General features: G+C 55.0%; 1 protein-coding gene across 1 annotated transcript in view; it reads left to right on the top strand.

Moving 5' to 3' along the window:
• The window catches only part of RNF157 (ring finger protein 157), a 56,823-nt gene that overhangs the window by 29,712 nt on the left and 6,273 nt on the right, over window positions 1-20,838 (top strand). Inside the window, exons 3-16 of the mRNA XM_049770765.1 lie at window positions 10,258-10,346; window positions 10,814-10,960; window positions 11,298-11,415; window positions 11,620-11,686; window positions 11,784-11,827; window positions 12,071-12,118; window positions 13,045-13,116; window positions 13,615-13,774; window positions 13,860-13,972; window positions 17,934-18,154; window positions 18,489-18,606; window positions 19,297-19,408; window positions 19,602-19,792; window positions 19,905-19,964. Of these exons, the coding sequence (XP_049626722.1) occupies window positions 10,258-10,346; window positions 10,814-10,960; window positions 11,298-11,415; window positions 11,620-11,686; window positions 11,784-11,827; window positions 12,071-12,118; window positions 13,045-13,116; window positions 13,615-13,774; window positions 13,860-13,972; window positions 17,934-18,154; window positions 18,489-18,606; window positions 19,297-19,408; window positions 19,602-19,792; window positions 19,905-19,964 (1,560 nt within the window). The remainder of the gene's footprint in view (window positions 1-10,257; window positions 10,347-10,813; window positions 10,961-11,297; window positions 11,416-11,619; window positions 11,687-11,783; window positions 11,828-12,070; window positions 12,119-13,044; window positions 13,117-13,614; window positions 13,775-13,859; window positions 13,973-17,933; window positions 18,155-18,488; window positions 18,607-19,296; window positions 19,409-19,601; window positions 19,793-19,904; window positions 19,965-20,838) is intronic.

Genomic DNA, 20,838 nt, shown 5'->3' with positions numbered 1-20,838 from the left:
TGCCTGGATGCGGGTCCTTTAATTGCAACAGATTACTTAAGCAACCTTTAATCTCACAGATTATGGGGTAGTTGTTAGCAAGCTTAATTCACCAGTCCAGGAAGTAGAAATTGAGTAAACCTGTACAGTGGGGAGGGCACTTGCCTTGCACGTGGTTGACCCCAGGTTCAATTGCCAGCACCCCATAGGGTGGGCCCCACCAGGAGTGATCCCTGAGCACAGCCAGGTTGTTCCCTCCCAAACCCCCAAACCAAACAATGCATGGTACCAGAGCCAGAACTTAGACCTTCCACTCCCAGATCCTCGTGTCCCTTTCATCTCAACGTTTCTCTGGCAGAACTTTGACCTAGTGATCTTTTGACGAAGGGCCCGAGAAAGTACAGCAGGGAAGACACTCTTGCATGTGGACAATTTGATCCCTGGTACTCCATAAACTGCCAGGAGTGATTTCTGAATAACACCAGGAGGGCTCTAAAATAGAAACAAATAGCAGGTTTAAAAAAAAAATGTTGTGGAGCCGGAGAGATAGCATGGAGGTAGGGTGTTTGCCTTTCATGCAGAAGGACGGTGGTTCAAATCCCGGTATCCCATATGGTCCCCCGAGTCTGCCAGGAGCGATTTCTGAGTGTAGAGCCAGGAGTAACCCCTGAGCACTGCCCGGTGTGACCCAAAAAAAAAAAAAAAAAACCCAAAAATGTTGCATGGGGCCGGAGAGATAACACAGTGGTAGGGTGTTTACCTTGCATACCACCAACCCAGGAGATGGTGGTTTAATTCCCGGCATTTCGTATGGTCCTCCAAGCCTGCCAGGAGCAACTTCTGAGTGCAGAGCCAGGAGAAACCCCTGATCGCCACCGGGAGTGACCCAAAAACCAAAACAAACAAAAGTTGCTATTAACAGCAAGAATGCTACCCAGGGGCCAGACTACCAAAGTGCTTCTCGGGTAGAATGTTTTGTTTTCTGATGCCTTAGCTAAAGCATAGTGGGGAGGGTGTTTGACTTGCATGTGGCCAACTCCGGATCCATCCCTGGCATCCCAGAGTTCCCTGAACCAATCAGGAGTAATTCCTAGTGCAGAGTGAGGAGGAACCCCTGAACACTGCCGGGTGTGACCCCAAAACAAAAGCCAAACAAACAACATAGAAGGGTGTGAGGAGGGGGCCGGGCGGTGGCGCTAAAGGTAAGGTGCCTGCCTTGCCTGCGCTAGCCTTGGACGGACCGCGGTTCGATCCCCCGGTGTCCCATATGGTCCCCCAAGCCAGGAGCAACTTCTGAGCACATAGCCAGGAGTAACCCCTGAGCGTTACCGGGTGTGGCCCAAAAACCAAAAAAAAAAAAAAAAAAAAAAAGAAGGGTGTGAGGAGGCAGCTCACAGGCTCAGAGCAGCTTTGCTTGTGGAGGCCCAGGATTCTCCCTGGGCTACTGTCTACCCCCAGACCGGTGGGACTGTCCCCCTTCAGCCCACCCCTCCACTGCTGGATATGGCCCAGGAACTAACCAAAGCCTAGGTGGGACATGAAAATGGCCAGAAAATAGGAGCTGGGCAGGAGCCACAGGCTGGCACATTTGAGTGATGCCAGGGCGCCTTGCACCTAGGCATGGACACTCCAGAGAATTCCTTTCAAATGAATTTGTTGGGGTCTCAGATGCTGTGGCCGGTGGTTTCCTGTTCTTTTGTTCTACTCATCCTGGGTTCCCAGGCCCTGGGCTCCACCAAGTAAATAGCTGGAACTCAGTAGCATCTTCCTCCATGGCCAGCTGGTGTGTGGGCAGCCTCAGCAAATTCCCCTGGCATGAGACCCTGTATCTTTACCACCATGCTGAGGATATGTGGCACCCTCTGAAGGTGGCAGGTCACATTCCCCGTTGGCTGCATTTGTGAAGCCCAAAATGAGGGCGACCTTAGCTTCTCCCCATCCGCCTATGGAAAATCCCTTTATAAAAGTGCCCTTGGACCACGTGTGTCCCTCCTTGGGAAACCGTCTGACACCCTGGCGGGAAAAGCTGTCAAGGCTGGGTTCCTTGCACTGGCACCCCCAGACCCGCCCTTGAAAACTGTTTTTGACATCTCTTGCTTAGAAGCGGTTTGTTTTCTGGGGGGGGGAGTCAGGGGTCACCTGAGCAGCCTGGCTGGACCCGAACCTTCCTCTGTCCATTTGTATGTACCGTCTAAGGATGGGTGACTCTCTGCTCTCCTCTCAGCCCTGTTTGCTTCTCCTGCTGCTGAAAATTGAGCAGGCGGCAGCCCAGTCCCACATCTGGAAACAGCACAAAGTCCAAATGATGCCTTGAGTTCTAGGCTGGGGTGTCCTGGAGCTTTCTGACAGGGGGTGTTCCTGTGGGCTCAGAACTATGCTGCAGCCCATCCCTGTCCCTGTTGCTCCAGCCACTCAAGAGGAGCCTAACTGAGCAGAGGAGGAGCAGGACCAAGGGGGCCTCACAGTGAAGGAGAGAAAAGGAGAGTGGTTGCCCTGACTCTGGGGTCAGCCCGTGTTCTTCAAGGTGGAGTCACATAACCCCACGATGCATCCTACCATCATTCTGGGCACTGCTCTTTGCCCCCTGCTTCTGCCTTGCCTCTTCTTAGCTTTCTCCAGGCTGCTTGGCTGCCCCAAGGATTGGTGGGAACCCAGGAAGGGGCATAGCAGCCCCCTCTGGCCTTTGTAAGTGCCCTCATCAGCCCAGAGTCCGCACACCTGGCTGAGGGGAGGGAAGTTGAAGGCACGGAGCAGGCTGCCAGGAATCAGGAGAAGGGAATTTGGATGCCAGTCAGAATGTTCTGGCTCCAGGAGAGGGGTTCTGTGGCTATAGACGAGTCCAAGTCTGCCTGAGACCTGGTATGCATTTCCACAGTAACTGCTGGTGGGCACTCTGGCATAGAGATGGCAGCCCACTGAATCCATAAAATGGGTATATTTCTGTTCTACTTAGAAATGGTCTAAAATAGGTGCCTTTTTCTTTGAGTGTAGGTTTTTTTGGTGGTGGTGGTTGAATTATTTTCTTTTTTTTTTGTCATATGCACAATTTAATGTGAATAAAATCGAACTCAGCAGCTCACCTAACAGAACACAGAAAGGTGAATGTTTGGGGGGTGAGTTGAGAGTTGGGGTGAACTGTGTGAAGGGAGGTAGGTGGGGGGATTTTTATTTTTCTCTTTTTGGACCACACCCAATGGCACTCAGGGGTTACTCCTGCTCTGAGCTCAGGAATCACTCCTGGCGAGCTTGGGGAACCTTATGGGATGCCAGGGATCGAACCAGGTTTAGCTACATGCAAGGCAGATGTCCTCTCTGTGCTGTTACTCCGACCTATGTCATTGGTTTTGAGTTTGGCATTTCCCCAACCCACCCAGATCTGCCTTTAGTGCATGTTCATTGTTTTACTTTAACTTGCTCTTTTGTCCCCCCAGCTAAGATGTCATTCAAGGAATTTCCTGGCATCTTTGTAGTGGCAGTGCTGGAGCACCTGCTAGTGAAAGACGAGACTAGTGCAGAGGGGAAGAGAAAGGGCCAGCCAGGTCTCCCAGAGAGGGGACCCTGCAGGGTGGGCCCCGTGGATGTGGACGTGAGCCACCTGTCACTGCTCGAGGAAGGAAGCGCTCACAGTGGTGACACCACACACAGCAGGCGCTCCCGGAAGGAGCCAACAGTGGGATGCCGGGTGCTGCTACCCTGACGACCTGTCCTAGGGGCTCCTGTGCTGTGTTTTCTGAGGAACTTGCCACTGAAGATTTCTCCCTGGGGCCTGGACCTTATCCTTTTTTGGTTTTTGTTTTTTTGTTTCTGGGCCACACCTGGCAGCATTCAGGGATCCTCCTGGCTCTGCACTTAGGAATCACGCCTGGCAGGCTCGGAGGACCCAATGGGATGCTAGGGATCGAACCCCGGTCGGCTGCGTGCAAGCAAAAGATCATTGTACTGTCGCTCTGGCCCTTGAGCCGTCCATTCATCTGGCTTGCCCCTGGGAATTTCTCTGTATTCTGCCATTGGAAGACTCCTTTTTTTTGCCTCATGTGCAAACCTACACACATGCGTGAGCCTTTTTGCAGTGGCAGTTCTCCTTCTGGCCACCAGGTGGCACTCAGGCCACTTAGACTGGCTAGTCTGTCCACTGAGTCTGCAGTAAATATGCCCTGGGTGGGCAGTGCCCGGGCTTTCCCTGGTTCTGACATCAGCCTTGCCTTCACTGATATCGCAGGCACTGATACACGCATACAGGCAAGGGAGGCATGACAGTGCTGTTCCCTCAGCCCATTGCCAGTGACGTGTGTATATCTGAGCACCAGGGCCAGGCTCACACCCAGAGTGCCTGGCGTGGCATCTGCAGAGGACTTATGGCCCACCCGACGGTCTCCTGTTTCCCTGTGCTGCAGGACGCTGGCCGTGCCCTGAGCCCTCCTGTTCGCGTGGAGGAGCCAACCCTGAGGTGTGTCTGATGTGGTCCAGAGTCCACCTCCCTCCAGAATCTTCCTCCCACGCTCTTCTTAGGCCAGAGAATGTCCATGGACTTAGCATTCCCTCAGCATGGGGAGGGGCACACCTGGTAGTGCCAGGGACCATGGGGGTGGCAGGGCTTTGAGCTTGCCCCATCCCCCAGCCCTGCGGGTCAGGCGGTGTTGAGGATGCACCTGGGATGATCATCTGTGGCAGGGGTGGCCTCGGAACCCACCGTTGGAAGGCGGTGTCCTGTGTGTATATGTGAGTGTGTGTGTGAGTGTGGTATGTGTGAGTAGTATGTCTATCCTGCATGTGTGATTGAGTGTGTGGGTATGTGTGTAGACATGCACATTGTATATACATGAGTGTGCTATGTGTGAGCCATGTGTGAGTTTGTGAATGTGGTGTGTCTGCATGTGTGTGATTGTGTGCGGTGTGTGTGAGTGTACATGTTTGTGTGATTTGAGCGTGCGTGAGGTGTGCTCACCCCCCACTGTGAGGGAACAGACCCTTCATCCAGACGCCGGGCACACAGCAGCAGCCCAGACCCCCCTTTCTTCATGGGTGGGTGCCTCAAGCTGGAACCACTAGCTGAATGTGACCCGGGATAAGTCTTGCTCTGGGCAGCAGCGACTGGCTCTCTGGGGGCCCCAAGCCTCACTATCAGAAAGATCCTGACACCGGGTGGGCCCTGGGCAGCATGACTTTGCTGGTCTCAGCTAGTGCCTATCTCCGTTATACTGGCAAAGTCGAATCTAGAAACGGCGCCTTGGCATCGTACTCGAGCTGTTGCAGGCATATTTGCTCCAGGTGGTGTTGCGGGCATGGGCAGGCACAGACAGGCCCACATGGAGCCTGGCGGGGAGCCAGAGGCCTGTCTGCACTCGGTGCCCCCCTGGAGCCAGCCTGTGCCCAGAGTTGGCATCCGCGCCCTCCCAGGGCTGAGAGCACAGAGGAACCTACAGGGAGGGTGGGCAGTTGCTGGGTCCAGCCCAGGGCACCGTAACCTCCCTGGCTGCTCCCAGAATCAGAATCCTCTCTGAGCCCATCCTCAGATCCACTTATAGGTCACACTTACCTGCTCACGTGAACCTTGTCTTTGGTCTTGAGCTCAAACACGCACTTTCTTTGCTTTATTGTTTGTTTATTGGGGCCACACTTGGCGGTGCTCAAGGCTCGTGCCTTTGTCCCGTGAATGTAACTCAGCAGGTGCTGGACAGATTCTCAATGAGAGGGGCAATGACGTTGCATGTAGCTGGCGCGAGTTCAATCCTTGGCACCCAGTGACAGTCCCCTGAGCCCCTTCTACAGGGATCTCTGAGCACAGCCCATATGGCACCTCCAAACAAACAATTATAAATACATGAAATAAAAATAAACGTACCTGGGCCAGAGTGATAGCATAATGGTAGAGCGTTCTTGCCTTGCATGCAGCTGACCTGGGATGGACCTGGGTTTGATCCCCAGCATCCTATATGGTTTCCTGAGCCTGCCAGGAGAGATTTCTGAGTGCAGAGCCAGGAGTAACCCCTGAGCTCTGCTAGGTCAACAGTAACCCCTGAGCTCTACTAGGTGTGGCCCAAAAACCATACACAAGCAAATAATAAATGTAACTCAGCAGTGTTGAGTGTATTAAGGAAATACTGGAGACAACAGGAAAGCTTATGCAAGTCTCAAGACCAGAGAGAGAGTACGGGACTAAGGAATATGATTCCTGGACCCCTATGGTCCCCTGAGCACTGCCAGGGGTACTCCTGAGCACCCCTGACTCACCACTTTCCCTCCCATCCCCATCCTTACTGAGAGAGGGGGAGGGAAGGAGGGAGGGGGAGGGCCAGGCCACACCAGTCTTGGGCAGAGGGAAAAAAGAAAGAAGTGGGTTTGGGGGCCAGAGCGGTGGCGCGGAGCAGTAAGGCATCTGCCTTGCTGGCATTAGCCTAGGGCAGACCGAGGTTCGATACCCTGGCTCCCATATGGCCCCCCAAGCCAGGAGTGATTTCTGAGCGCATAGCCAGGAGTAACCCCTGAGCTTCACCAGGTGTGGCCCAAAAAACAAAAAATAAATAAATAAAAATAAAAGGAATAACCCCTAAACACTAGGTATGGCCCCAAACCAAAATTTAAAAAAAAAACAGGCTTGGGGCCAAAGAGCACAGTAAGGGTAGGGTGTTTGCCTTGCCCGCAGCTGACCTGGGACAGACCTGGGTTCCATTCCTGGCATCTATATGGTCCCCTGAGCCTGTCAGGAGTGATTTCTGAATGCAGAGCCAAGAGTAACCCCTGAGTGCCACTGGGTATGACCCAAAAAAAACAGGCTTGGCTCTCAGACTCCTTTTTCCTCTCTGGGTATGGTAGGACCAGGGAGGCCTGTGTGAACCTCAGTTTGGCTCCCCGGCCCAGGAAACACTGCTCCTCTCAGTACTCATCACTGGGCTTCCTTCAGCGCCCCCAGTGTTGCACAGGACTGTCCCCCAAGTGACACCTGCCTCACCGGAGTGACCCTGGAGGACAGATGACAGGAGCAGGAAATGCTCCCTCCCATTTGCCTTGTGTTAGCCTTTTCCCTGTCTAGCAAACCCCACCTCCTCCAGGAAGTCTCCTATACTCCCTCAACCTTGAGGCCTTCACATCCCGTGGTAGTGGTAGCCCAGGCTTGCACCTGGCACTTTTGCTCTGGGGTTTCTCCCAGTGGTGCTGGGGGTGGAATGAGGTTCAGCATATGAGGTCAGCCCCCTAAAAGGCTTAGCTTTTTGTTTGTTTTTTGGGCCACACCCCGTGGCGCTCAGGGGTTATTCCCGGTAGGCTTGGGGGACCATATGGGATGCTGGGGATCGAAGCCAGGACTGTCCAGCCAAGGTTGGCTATGTGCAAAACAAATGTCCTATCACTGAGCTATTGCTCCGGCCCCCAGGACTTAGTGTTTTACCCTTTTCAGGCCTTTACCAAGATTCTCTTTGCTCTGCGATCATCCCTGCAGTGCTTGAGGCAGCTGCTGATGGTGCTGTCGGCGCGCTGCCATCAGACACCTGCGTGTGCCGAGTCTTGTGCTCTCCATGCGCCTGTGTGGACCCTCCCTCTCTCCCTGGTCCTAGTTACTGGGGACCCAAACCTGCTGCTCTCAACAGCAGCTGCAGCAGGGTTGGGCCTCCCAGCAGATTTCTAGGGAATTATTTTTCTCTTTTCAGGGAGCAGCGGGGAGGCCCAACAACAGAGCACACCTAGTAGCCACGAGAGGTGGGTTGTGGGAGGAGTGGCTGGACAGTGGGTGTGCTTCCAGGGCAGACCAAGGGGTGAAGGGATTCTTCCTCCTGTTTCTCCTGTGCTTTGGTTGGGGCAGGAGGGGACAATACATCCTTTATTTTGTTTGTTTGTTTTTGGGGGGGTCACACCTGGTAGCACTCGGGTTACTCCTGGCTCTATGCTCAGAATCACTCCTGGCAGGCTCTCGGGACCTGGGATGTCTGGGATATGGGATGCTGGGAATTGAACCCAGGTCCATCCTGGGTTGGTCGAGATTTCTGGCAGGCTCTTGGGACCTGGGATGCCCCTTTTTGTTTGTTTGTTTGTTTTGTTTTTTGGCCATAGCTGGCAGTGTTCAATGTTCAGGGATCACTCCCTGAACAACAACAAAAAGGCCCAGGGGAACCTTTGGGATGCCAGGGAACATACTGGATTGAACCCAGGTTAACTGCATGAAAGACCAATGCTATCACTTCGGCTGGCCCCATGGACGTCCCTTTTTGTTGCATGAGTGTCCACACACACACACACACAACACCACATACCTGTGAAGAAGGCCCTGATGAAATGCATGGCTCCAGGAAAAATGTTAATCCAAAGTTATTTCTTTCAGCTTTAGAATAAATTTGCGTTTGTGTTGGATTTTCTTACCTGATGCTTTGGGCTTAAGCTCATTTTAAAATCGTCTGAAATTCTTAGAGTAGGCTGGGGGTGGGGTAGCTGGGGGTAATAGAGGAGCAGTGGGCTGCAGAAGGGAGCGGAACCAGGAGGGGGACGGCTGTCCCAGCGCAGATTCCAAAACGTGAAGCTGGAAAAGGGCTGTCACTCACCCACCCTGAGTGGGAAAGATATGAGCTGATGGGACAGAGGAAGGAGATGGGAAGGAGAGGAGCGAATCCAGGGGTCGGACTCCAAGTTCTATCCAATTGGTTTATGGGAGGCCTAAGGTCCCAGAGCAGGACTGTGCTCCAGGGAGGACAGACAGGGCTGTGGAGTAAGGGCATCTGGAGAGAGCTCCCTGGGGAGCGTGGGGTCTCAGCTTGCAGTTTAACACAGAAAATCAGACAGTCGAGGCAAAAGGTGCATTTTGACCAGGAGTCGAGCAGAGCACCCTCTTGGATCTTTTTTTTTTTTTTTTTTTGGAGCGGGGGGTTACACCCAGCAGCGCTCAGGGGTTACTCCTGGCTTTATGCCCAGAATGCACTCCTGGCAGGCTCGGGGGACCAGATGGGATGCCAGGATTCAAACCACTGTCCTTCTGCATGCAAGGCAAACACCTTACTTACCTTACTGCTATCTCTCCGGCCCCACCCTCTTGGATTCTTACTAAGTCAAGCTTCTTTCCCTCCCACTTTTACTTGGGGGGGGCACACCTTGTGATGCTCAGGGGTTACTCCTGTCTATGCCCTCAGAAATCACTCCTGGTTTGGGGGACCATATGGGACGCTGGGATTCGAACCACCATCCATCCTGGATTGGCTGCTTGCAAGGCAAACCCTACTGTTGTGCTATTGCTCTGGCCCCCTTTTCCTCCCACTTTTATTAGCCATAATATAAATCACCTTAGGGTCAAGGTGACCCTAAAAGGCGAAAGATCACCCCAAGGTGACATAGAAATCTGCTGGGAGGCCCCACACTGCTGCAGCTGCTGTTGAGAGCAGCAGGTTTGAGTCCCCAAGGTGACATAAAGGAAAGGAAAAGTAAAGTGATTTTACAGATGTATGGCAAAGAGAGGGTGCCAGCTTTGCTCTGCTGACCCAAGGTTGATACTGAGCATATGGTCCCCCAAGCCCATTAGGGGTAACTCTTTTTTTTTTGGTTTTTGGGCCATACCCTGTGACGCTCAGGGGTTACTTCTGGCTATGCGCTCAGAAGTTGCTCCTGGCTTCTTGGGGGACCATACGGGATGCCGGGGGATCGAACCTCGGTCCGTCCTAGGCTAGCGCAAGCAAGGCAGGCACCTTACCTCCAGCGCCACCGCCCGGCCCCATGGGGGTAACTCTTGAACCCTGGTGAAGCCCCCAAAATAAAAAAACAACTTTTCCTCTCTTCCCTCCTTCCCTCTGTCCTTTGTTCCTTCCTACTTTCATCCTCCCTCCTCCCTCCCTCCCTCCTTCCCTCCCTCCCTCCCTCCCTTCCTCCCTTCCTTCCTTCCTTCCTCCCTCATGTTTTGTGTTTTGCTGAAACACTTGCCTGTGCTGTCTCCCCAGCCCCAGACCTCAGTGTCCTCTGCCTCCGTTCTGCAATGTCCCCCATCTCATGTCAGCTCCACACTCTGAACTCAGACTCTGACCAGGGGAGCCCAGAGAAGTCTCAGGTCCTAATAAGATGAAGAAGGCTCAGGCGCCCCTGTCTGTACGTGCATACTCACCCATCGGCTCTGGTGCCCAGAAAAGCTTTTAGTAAAGCCCTCCAGCCGATGTATGTCTCATCGTGGGGAGTCGGAGCATCCGCGAAACCTCTCCCTCCATAGTTGGGCTGGGTTGTTTGCTGGTGGAGTGAGCAGTACTGACTCCATCCGCTCCTACCCGTGGCCCAGTACAGGTGAAGGTCCGAGTGACATGCCCTCCTCTCTTGCAGTTCCCTTACGCTGCACCGCCCCCCCAGGAGCCCGTGAAGACCCTGCGGAGCCTCATCAACATCCGGAAGGACACGCTAAGGCTCGTCAGGTCGGTGTGGGCCAGGGCAGCCGCGCCTCAGACGCTCAGTGCTCCCCAGACTCCATCCCTGACACTGTCAGGCCTCAGACCTCTCATCCACAGCCATGTACACACACTCACACGCACTTGTGCCATACATACATCCACAGCCACCCACACAGTCCTATTCATGCACATAAATACACACACATATACCCCCACATATACCCACACATTCATGCACCACACGCATATACATCCGCACACATACATGTCCACACACACACATAGAGATTTCCACATAGAAATTCACCCCATCGCCATATCTGCCCACACCATATCATGTTCATACACCCCAGCTCGCGGGGACACTCCTAACTGTGTGTGAGGCCATCATAGACCGTCATGCCTCCCGCCCTCACCCCAGTAGCCACACAGGAGCCGTGGGATCACCCGGGTCAGGTGGGCGGCTCGAGCAGCTTCTCTCACTTCACCAGATGTGCCGAGGAGGTGAAGGCGCCCGGTGAGGATGCAGGCAAGACCCGGGCCCACTACAGCGTGGAGTTCACCTTCGACACGGACGCACGCGTGGCCATCACACTGTACTATCAGGCCACAGAGGAGTTTCAGAATGGCATTGCCAGGTGTGCCTGGGAGCCTACATGGAGGAGGACTGGACACTGGGTGTTATTGGCTTAATTTAGACTTTCCCCTCAGAGCCTTTCCTCCTTGAGTGCCTCAGGGTTGGGGGAGGTGGCCCAAAGCCAGCTTCTGTTCCAGAGGGCATGAAGGCAGAGATGGGGGGGGGCAGCCCCAATCCAGCTTCCATCAGAGAGGGCATGTGGGCTCGAGGCTCAGAAACCTCACTCATGTGAGAGAGGCAGACCTGAGGGCTCCTCCCTGCCTGCCCCTGCCCTCATCCTCTTGCGGGGCGCCCTGGGGTGTGAGGTGCAGATACTGAGCCCCCCTCCCATGCCACAGTTACATCCCCAAAGACGGCAGCCTGCAGTCGGAGACCGTGTACTACAAGCGCGGTGCCTGCCAGCACTTCTGTCTGCCTTCGCACAGCGTGGACCCCTCCCAGTGGGCCGAAGATGAGGTGTGGATCTTAGGGGACTCTGCCAGCAGCCCAGGCTCTGCACAGAACCATGGGAGGTCCTGCGCCCCCACCCTGCCTGTCAGGCCCCGAGCCCTTGTCTGGGTGTCCCAAGAAGTGCCGTACCCCACAGGGAGGGTTGGGGAGAGCGTCCTGGAGCCTTGGATGAGCCCATGGCCCATTGCCTCCTTCCTCCCCTTCTCTCAGCTCGGCTTCGACCTGGACCGGGAGGTGTACCCGTTGGTGGTGCACGCTGTGGTGGACGAGGGCGACGGTGAGCGGGGGCTCACACATCCGCACAGGGACACAGGGCGGGAAGGTCTCTGAGGGGCTGTCACCCTCCTGACTCCTCCCTCTTTCTCTCACCTCAGAGTACTTTGGCCACTGCCACGTGCTGCTGGGCACCTTTGAAAAGGTAAAAGGGACTTTGTAGGGTTTCCTCAGGGTGGGGCACCCCTTAGTGCTGCTCTGCTGGCCTGAACAGCTGCGGGATAGCCAAGAAGCCCTGGCTGCAACCATGTGGGCCTTAGTTTCCTTTACTGCATGCAGAGGGGTTGGATTAGACCCCTCTGAGCCTCTTGGTGTGAGGCGGAGAAGGACAGAGTGTTCCCCCCCCCCATCCCCTCCATGTTCCTGCTAATGACCTGTCCTCTTCCAGCACACAGATGGCACCTTCTGCGTGAAGCCGCTGAAACAGAAGCAAGTGGTAAGGGCCTGCCACTCCCCTCACTGTCTGGGTATCTGTCCCCCCTCTCTCTCCCTCCTTCCTTCCCTCCCTCCCTCCCTCCCTCTCGAGCTTGCTGAGGGTTCTACTTTCCTACCCACACCCCCCTTTCTTAAAGAAGGGAGCACTCTGGTATGTCAGAAACTACTGGGCTGGCCTGAAGCAAAATACTGATTGTGGGGGTGTCTCTGTTGTCGCCCTTCCTGGGAAAGACTTGAGACTGAAAGGACAGTGTTTGTGCCCTGTATTTAGGCCCATGGGGCACTCCTGTGCTCAGAAATCACTCCTGGCAAGGCTCGGGGGATTCTATGGGATGCCGGAGATTGAACTCAGATTGACCACTTGCCAGAAAAACCCTTCCCCACTGTGCTATTGCTCTAGCCTTGCCCAGATGTTCAAAGAGCTCAGAGGAACATGTATTAAGACATAGTGGGTAGTTCATTTGCCTTGCACGTGGCCGACCCGGATTCAGTATCCCATTGGTCCAGAGCCTGACAGGAGCGATTTCTGAGCACAGAACCAGGAGGAACCTCTGAGAACCACAAGGTGTGGCCCAGCACCCCTCAGAATAAGAAGCTAAGCTGAGTGGAGGGAAGTCCTTCTTAACTTCAGTCTTGATCTTCTGGGCCTCTGAACCCCTCTTTGCCCTGGGTTGTCTCATCTCTTCCCTGCCTTTTTGGGGTGCTGTCCCCTTCCCTAGCCCCTTGCATGACCTGGCAGCACCCCCACTCAGCCCAGGGAGCATGCACCCCAGGACCAACTGAGTACTGAAACCACTGTGTAATGCTGAGCAGCTCAGCCCCCAGTTCATTCATGCCCATGACTGCCGTCTGAATCTGCACTCTGGGGGAATAAGGAGCGGGGCAGATACCAGTGGCAGCCCTTGAATTCTGCCCTTTGACCCTCAGGTAGATGGGGTCAGCTACCTGCTTCAGGAGATCTACGGCATCGAGAACAAATCCAACACTCTGGACTCCAAGGCATGTCCTGAGATGGCAGGGGGTGGGGTGGGGGCTCAGGGCACAGTGCTCCTGGACAGGGAGCCCATGAGGAGACTCACAGCACAGGAAACAGGGCCAAAGCGATAGCACAGTGGGGAGGGCTTTTGCCTTATGGCTGACCTGGGTTCAATCCCTGGTATCCCTTAGGGTCCCCCAAGCACTGCCAAGACCCCTGAGTGTCGCTGGGTGTGGCCCAAAAACTAGAGAAACTAACCACCCCCCGATCACAGGAGTGGAAACGGCTGGTCTGGGCCCATTGTGCAGAGTTGTTGCCTGAGCCCTGGCCCCATATTTCAGGTCCTTTCCCAGTTACCCTAACCCACAGGGTCTCCCAGCCCTACCCTTGGTGAGTGAGGCAAGCCCTGAGATGTTCCTGAGACTGAGTCCCTGGGAGGACGGGTCTGGGGTCCCGGGCAAGGGCAGAACCTGGCCCCCATGAACCCTGAGGACATGGTAGGCCGGCTGTGTCGCCAGCAGGTGGCTGAGGATGAGGTGAGCGACAACAGCGCCGAGTGTGTGGTGTGTCTGTCGGACGTGCGTGACACCCTCATCCTGCCCTGCCGCCACCTGTGTCTGTGCAGCGCCTGTGCTGATACCCTGCGCTACCAGGCCAACAACTGCCCCATCTGCCGCCTGCGTGAGCACTGGGCTGGGGAGCCACACCCCACACCCCACTGCCTGCCCCATGCCCCCCCCACATGATCTTCCCTGTCTCCCTGCAGCCTTCCGAGCACTGCTGCAGATCCGCGCCATGAGGAAGAAGCTTGGCCCCATGTCCCCCACCAGCTTCAACCCCATCATCTCATCTCAGACCTCTGACTCGGAGGAACACTCGGTGAGTCGGCCCGAGCCAGATCCTGGGACTCAGTGGTCTCTCTGTAGGACCTGGACACAGAGGCCACGTAGGGATCACTGGAGCCTTTGGCCCCTTGGACTCATGGGAACTGGTTAGGCACCACCACTCAGCCTTTTCGGCTGATGCCTTGTTCTGCGTGTTCCCCAGGGTAGCCTGACTCCCCACTCAGAACAGGCACCTCCGGCTTTGGGGTGGAAGGGCTCTTTTCTCTCTCACTGTCCCATTTCTTTTCTTTTATGGGGAGGGGCCAGAGGGAGGAGGCCACACCAACTGGAATCACTTCTGGTAGTGCTCAGGGCACCATATAAGATACTGGGGATGGAATATGCCACACCCTGCAACGATCAGGGCTTACCTCTGACTGGCTCAGGGGGACCATATGGGATGCCAGGGATTGAACTTGGGTCGGCCAAGTGCAAGACAAACGCCCTATCCACTGTGCTACTTATTGCTTCAGCCCATTTTATTGCTCTGGACCACTTCTTGGCTCAGCAACCAGGAGCGGAGGGAGATCACTGCACCCCCAGTTAATAGAGAAAGTGACAGTGTTTGAGCCAAGCCTCCAGGCTTGGAGTCACCAAGGAGTGAGCCCTAATTGTTTGCAGGGCCACACGCCAGGAGCATGTCCCTGTCCAGCATACGATGTAGGGGTGCTTAGCATTCAGGGAGGGAAAGTCCTGGGACTCCTTGTCTCCTTGTCAAGCGACAAGCCAAGTCCCAGTGGAGTCTCCCTTGAGCCGTGGAATAGCCGAACAGGAAAACCAAAAGAACCTAGACTCATTCGCAGGTGCTCGCTGGATGCGCTTCATCTGGGTCACACAACGAAGCGAGTGAGGGTCTAATTGCCTGAGCACTGCACCATTAGCCCCCAGGCGAGTAAGAGTGCCCAGAGCAAAAGGCAGGCTCGGTTTGATTGTTGGTAGGGGGACTCATCTAGTGTGCTGGAGATTGCACTTTTTTTTGTATTTATTTTGCATTTATTTCCTTGAATATATATATATATATATATATATATTTATGGTTTTTGGGTCACACCCGGCAGTGCTCAGGGGTTATTCCTGGCTCCAGGCTCAGAAATTGCTCCTGGCAGGCACGAGGGACCATATGGGATGCTGGGATTCGAACCGATGACCTCCTGCATGAAAGGCAATCGCCCTACCTCCATGCTATCTCTCCAGCCCCTTCTTGAATATATTTTCTTTGCTCAGGGTTTCCTTAGTGGGGCCCAGGGGACCCTGTGCAATGCCAAGGACTGACTCCTGTTGAACCACAGGCCCGTACTAGCTCTCGAGCCCTCAAACATTTCCCTTTTTATACCTGCAGAGAAGCAATCAAAGTAGACCTTTGGTGGGGCTGGGGCAATAGCACAGCAGGAGGATATTTGCCTTGCGCGCACAGCTGACCCAAGTTTGATCCCTGGCATCCCACAGGGTCTCAGGAGTCTGCCAGGAATGATTTCTGAGCACAGAGCCCGGAGTAACCGTTAAAGCACTACTGAGTGTGGCCCAAAAGCCCAAAAATTAAAGAAAAAGAAAAGGTCTGTATATATTGAGAACTCTTAAGAACCAGAACCAGAACACTAATAGAGTGGGGGGGGAGGGGCACTTGCCTTACACACAGCTAGCTCAGCTTTGATCTCCGGCATCCCCTAAGGTTCCTGAGCACTGCCCAAAGTGATCATTGAGTGTAAAACCAGGAGTAACCTCTAAGCATCACCAGGTCTGACCTAAAAACAGACAAAACAAAGCAAAACGAAACAAAAGTAAAAAAAGAAGGGAGGGAGGGAGGGAGGGAGGGAGGGAGGGAGGGAGGGAGGGAGGGAGGGAGGAGAAAAGAAAAGAAAGAAAATCTGGTAGGTTAAATGCAGACTTTGCAGCCAGTCGAACAGGTTCACCACATGGTTCCCTGAGCACCACTGTATGTGGCAAAATGAAAAATACAAACAAATCATTATAGTAGTACAGTGGGCAGTCTCCGGCACAACATAGGATCCCCAAGCACCACCAAGAGTAAGCCTTGAGCACCATTAGATATGGCCCCAAACAAAAAAACCATTTAACTTGGTACTCAAAGGTCTTGGAAATTAACACCGAGAAAATAATCCGATAAGGGATATAGCACACATCCTGTCATTATAGGTAATAGCAGTGTTTGCACATAGCCCCATCATGGACAGTAGCAATGTAAGGAGAAGGAAAGAAATTGAGTGGAGGAGGAGAAAAACAAATATGAAAGGATGGAGACCAGGAGGCAAGCTGTCTCAGATGCATTGGTGTTAAAAAAGGAAAGAACTTGGGCTGGATCAATAGTGCAGTGGTAGGGTGTTTGCCTTTCATGCGGCTGATCCAGGATGTCCCATGGTTGGATCCCTGTGACTCATATGGTCCCCCAGCCAGGAGCATTTTCTGAGCACATAGCCAGGAGTAACCCCTGAGCATCACCGGGTGTAGCTCAAAAACAAAAAAAAGGGGGAAGAACTTTGGCTGGTGTGATAGCACAGAAGCAGGGTTTTTGCCTTGCAAGCAGCCGACTCAGGTTTGGGTCCCAGCATCCCATATGGCCCCTGAGCCTACCAGGAATGATTTCTGAGCACAAAGCCAGAAGGAACTCCTGAGCACCTCTGAGTATGCCCCCCCCCCAAAAAAAAAAGACAGAACTAAATATCCAAACCAAAGGGAACAGCAGTGGAACAGTGGAATCAAGAGACCCAAACTGGAGCCGGAGAGATAGCATGGAGGTAAGGCGTTTGCCTTCCATGCAGAAGGACGGTAGTTCGAATCCCCACATCCCATATGGTCCCCCGAGCCTGCCGGGAGCGATTTCTGAGCATAGAGCCAGGAGTAACGCCTGAGCACTGCCGGATGTAACCCAAAAAACAAAACAAAACAAAAGAGACCCAAATGGTTTTTTTGTTTTTGTTTTGTGTTGTTTTGTTTTTTGTTTTTTGGGCCACACCAGTGGTGCTCAGAAGTTACTCCTGGCTATATGCTCAGAAATAGCTCCTGGCAGGCACCGGGGACCATATGGGTTGCGGGATTTGAACCAACCACCTTAGGTCCTGGATCGGCTGCTTGCAAGGCAAACACCGCTGTGCTATCTCTCCGGCCTCGAGACCCAAACTTTAACAATCTAAACTTAAAGTGGGCCTGCTATACAGGCAGGCTTGGGCCAGGATTGGGTAGTACGGTATGCACTTGGGGAATATAGGTGGAGGGAGGTCGACCCTGGTGGTGGGATTGACCCTGACTTGCTGTATGTCTGAAATCCAACTATGAAGGACTTTGTAAATCACAATGGTTTCACTTAAACTAAATGAAAAAAAAAAAAAATAGAGTGGTCATAGATGGTCAGAACTGGAGAGGACAGTCAGGATTCTCCCAGGATGCCTGGGAAGCTGGATGTAAGTGGAGGGAGGAGCCACGAAGAGGGGGTCCAAGCAGGGGTGACCGTAGGGTGCTAGACAGCTCAGAGCGATGGTGGAGGCAGGGGGGGGGAGCTGGGCGATAAAGACGCTGTCCTCCCTCCTCATCTCCTTTCCTCCCAAGTCTTCATGGGAATCAGAGGAAGAGTCACAGTTCGCAAGTTTCCCCCTGGGCCCTAGAGCTAGTTGAACTAGTAGGACAGGAGGGCACCCATGGAGCATGCAACCCACCCAGCTGCAGCTCAGGCACCACCAATGCTCAGTTTCCCTGAACAGAGCTGGGGCAAAGCCCTGCATACTGCTGGGTGCGACCCAAAGACAAAACCAGGAAGAAGGAAGTTGCTTGGAGGAGTCCGGGACTGTGGGTCTCCGGGAAGGCCAGTAGCCTGTTTGGGCCCCAGCCCTGAGCGGCAGGCAGCTGACAAAAGCCAAGTCTCCGGTACAGTGTGGAGCAGGAAACATGATCGCAGGGGAAACAAAAGGGGTTTGAGTAACTTCTCGACCTGTCTGCTTCTCCAGTCCTCAGAGAACATTCCTGCGGGCTATGAAGTGGTGTCTCTCCTGGAAGCCCTTAATGGGCCCCTCACCCCATCCCCTGCTGTGCCCCCACTCCACGTGCTCGGAGACGGCCCCCTCTCAGGACCGCTGCCCTCCTACGGCAGTGACAGCCACCTGCCCCCCGGCCGGGCGCTGTCCCCACTTGACCGCCCCGGACTCCACATCCAGCGCAGCCTGTCCAAGTGAGTGGGTGCACCCCTCTCGAGCTGCTGGGCCCCCTAAGGAGGACGGTGCACCTGGGCAGGGCAGACCCATCCATCCAGGGGGACCATACACGAAGGACCCTGGGACCACGGGGGCTCAAGTGAAGGTGGGACGAAGGGCCTGGGGTTTGTGTCTCGGCCTTGGCCTGGCCCTCCCCGCACGTCAAAAGAAAGGAGGTGCTGACAGCGAGGTGCCCGGGCCCTAGTGGGGCTTGTGGGCTTAGAACTCAGGGTTTTAGCCCCCACAGAGTTGGCCCTATGGGACACCTTCTGCTCCTCACTCCACCTGCTGCTCACCCCGCCCTCCCCTTAGGTCCATGTCCCAGAACTCAGCAGTGCTCCCTGAGGAGGAGGATGGTGAGGATGAGCCATCCTGCAGCGAGTCGGAGACGCACTTGTCCCCTCGGCCAGCAGCCCCACACATGGAGGAGGCAAGTTACTGTCCCCAGCTTGGCCAAGGGCCTGTCCTGCCCCATAGCTGCAGGGACTGAACCAGCCACCTTGAACCCTTTCTGGCGGGGCAGTTCTCTGAGCGTGGGCTGAGCCTGTGCTCTCCAGCTGAGTTGGGGCTGCTGATGGAGCCCCAGGAACACCCCTTAGAAAGGCAACATGCTGACCTGACTCCAGCTCCATCGCCTGCACTGTGTGGAGCCTCAGAGTCCATCTAGGTGGAGCACGGGGGGGGGGGGGGGGGGGGGGGGGCGTGCGCTCATGATACCTGGTCTAGGCATCCATCCATGTGCTCCTGTCTTGAGTCACCAGCCAGCTTGGCCCCAGCATTCCCAGACTCTGGTGGCTTCTCTGTCAAGAGGAGGAACAAAATTGGGGTTATGGGACTGCAGGATCTAGGGAGACAATCATGGCCCGCAAGAGCATGGGCAGGTACGGGCAAGGGCAGCAAGGTAAGCACTGCCAGACGGGCGCCAGAGAACTGGAGAGCAACCCAGGGGCTGGGCCATGTTCCCAGTCCCTGTCTCTGGGGCATGTGTTCCCATGTCACAGCGCTGGTGACCTGTGTCCCCTTGGCTGCAGGCTTTAGGGTAGCGGGATGGAACTGAGGACTGGGTCTCTGCTGATCCTGGTGCCCAGTCCTGCTCACCACCTGCCTCACTGTCCCCCAGGACTGTGGTGCGACCCCAGAAAGTGAGAACCTCACCTTGTCCTCGTCGGGGGCCATCGACCAGTCTTCCTGCAGTGGCACTCCACTTTCCTCCACCATCTCTTCCCCAGAGGGTATGTGGGAGGGAGGGAGGGAGGTACCTGGGAGGACACAATGACCACCACCCTGCCAGGGATACAGGCAGGAGCTGCAGAGCGGGGGTATCTGCCTGTGTGTGAGGCAGTACCCTTTGTCTCACCCAGTCCCTGGGACATTGTGGCCGGGGCGCTCTGGCCAGTCCCTGACCTCATCCCCATGCACCTGCAGAGCCCGCGAGCAGTAGCCTGGCGCCTTCGGTCATGTCCATGGTGTCCTCACACAGCTGCCACTCTCAGCTCAGCACCAACACCGTCTCCTCCATGTCTGGCTCCTACGTGGCTCCTGGCACTGAGGATGAGGGGGAGGCGCTTCCTTCACCCAGGGCTGCCAGCAGGGCCCCCTCAGAAGAAGAAGGAGAGGTGAATCCTATGTCCGGGGACACCCACAACTGGGGTGCAGCGCCCTACTTCTGCCTGGAGGCTGGGAGGAGGTTGCTGGCCCTTGGCCTCTTAGGCTGCTCTTTGTTCCTAGGAACTGCCCCGGGCATCTCCAGACAGAAATTTGGGGGGCCTGGAGGAGCAGGATGCAGAGGTGAGAAGCAGCCAGCAGGCCCAAGCCAGAGCACTGCGGGGAGGGCGCTGGCCTTGCATGTAGCTGATCAGGGCACAGTCCCCAGCATCCCATAGGGTCCCCTGACTAGGAGTGATCCCTGAGTGCAGAGCCAGTGTAAGCCCCCAGCATAGCTGGGTATGACGCCAAAACAAAACAAAGCAGAAGGCTCAGGCCCTGGTAACCATGGGCTGTTCTAGCGAGGCCATGGAGTGGACAAGGTGGCCACACGCTCTGCCCTGAGGCCAGGCACGTCCCCTTAGCTGATGTCAGTTCCACAAGGAGTCCTGCCTTCCAGTCCTGTTCCCAGAGCTGTCACCTCTGGGTCAGGCTTGACCCAACTTAGCTATGCCCCAGGCTGGAGGGTCTCCGTGCCCCAGACTGGATCCTCTCAAAAGCCCAACCATGGGCAGCCGCTGACACTTCAATGTGTCTAGTTTGAGTCCAGTCAGTGGAGTTAAGGCCCAGTTAAAGCCAGAGACCCAGAATGGCTCCCAAATGGCCCCTCCCATGGGCTGCAGCCACTTTTTCTTTTTTTTTTTTTTTTTGTTTTTTTTTTGTTTTTGGGCCACACCCGTTTGACGCTCAGGGGTTACTCCTGGCTATGTGCTCAGAAATCGCCCCTGGCTTGGGGGGACCATATGGGACACCGGGGGATCGAACCGCGGTCCTTCCTTGGCTAGCGCTTGCAAGGCAGACACCTTACCTCCAGCGCCACCTACCCGGCCCCTGCAGCCACTTTTTCTTTCCATTCGAGGAGAACAGGGTGGCTCAGACTAGTGAGAGACTCCTACATCGCTTAACATGTCCAATCAGTCCCCCCCAAACACTAGCAGCCTCTGAGCAGCCTCAGTAT

The sequence above is a fragment of the Suncus etruscus genome, chromosome 1, assembly GCF_024139225.1.
Source record: "Suncus etruscus isolate mSunEtr1 chromosome 1, mSunEtr1.pri.cur, whole genome shotgun sequence".
NCBI lineage: Eukaryota > Metazoa > Chordata > Mammalia > Eulipotyphla > Soricidae > Suncus > Suncus etruscus.
Note: the sequence above shows the minus strand (reverse complement) of the source record. Positions and strands in the feature narration are given on the sequence as shown.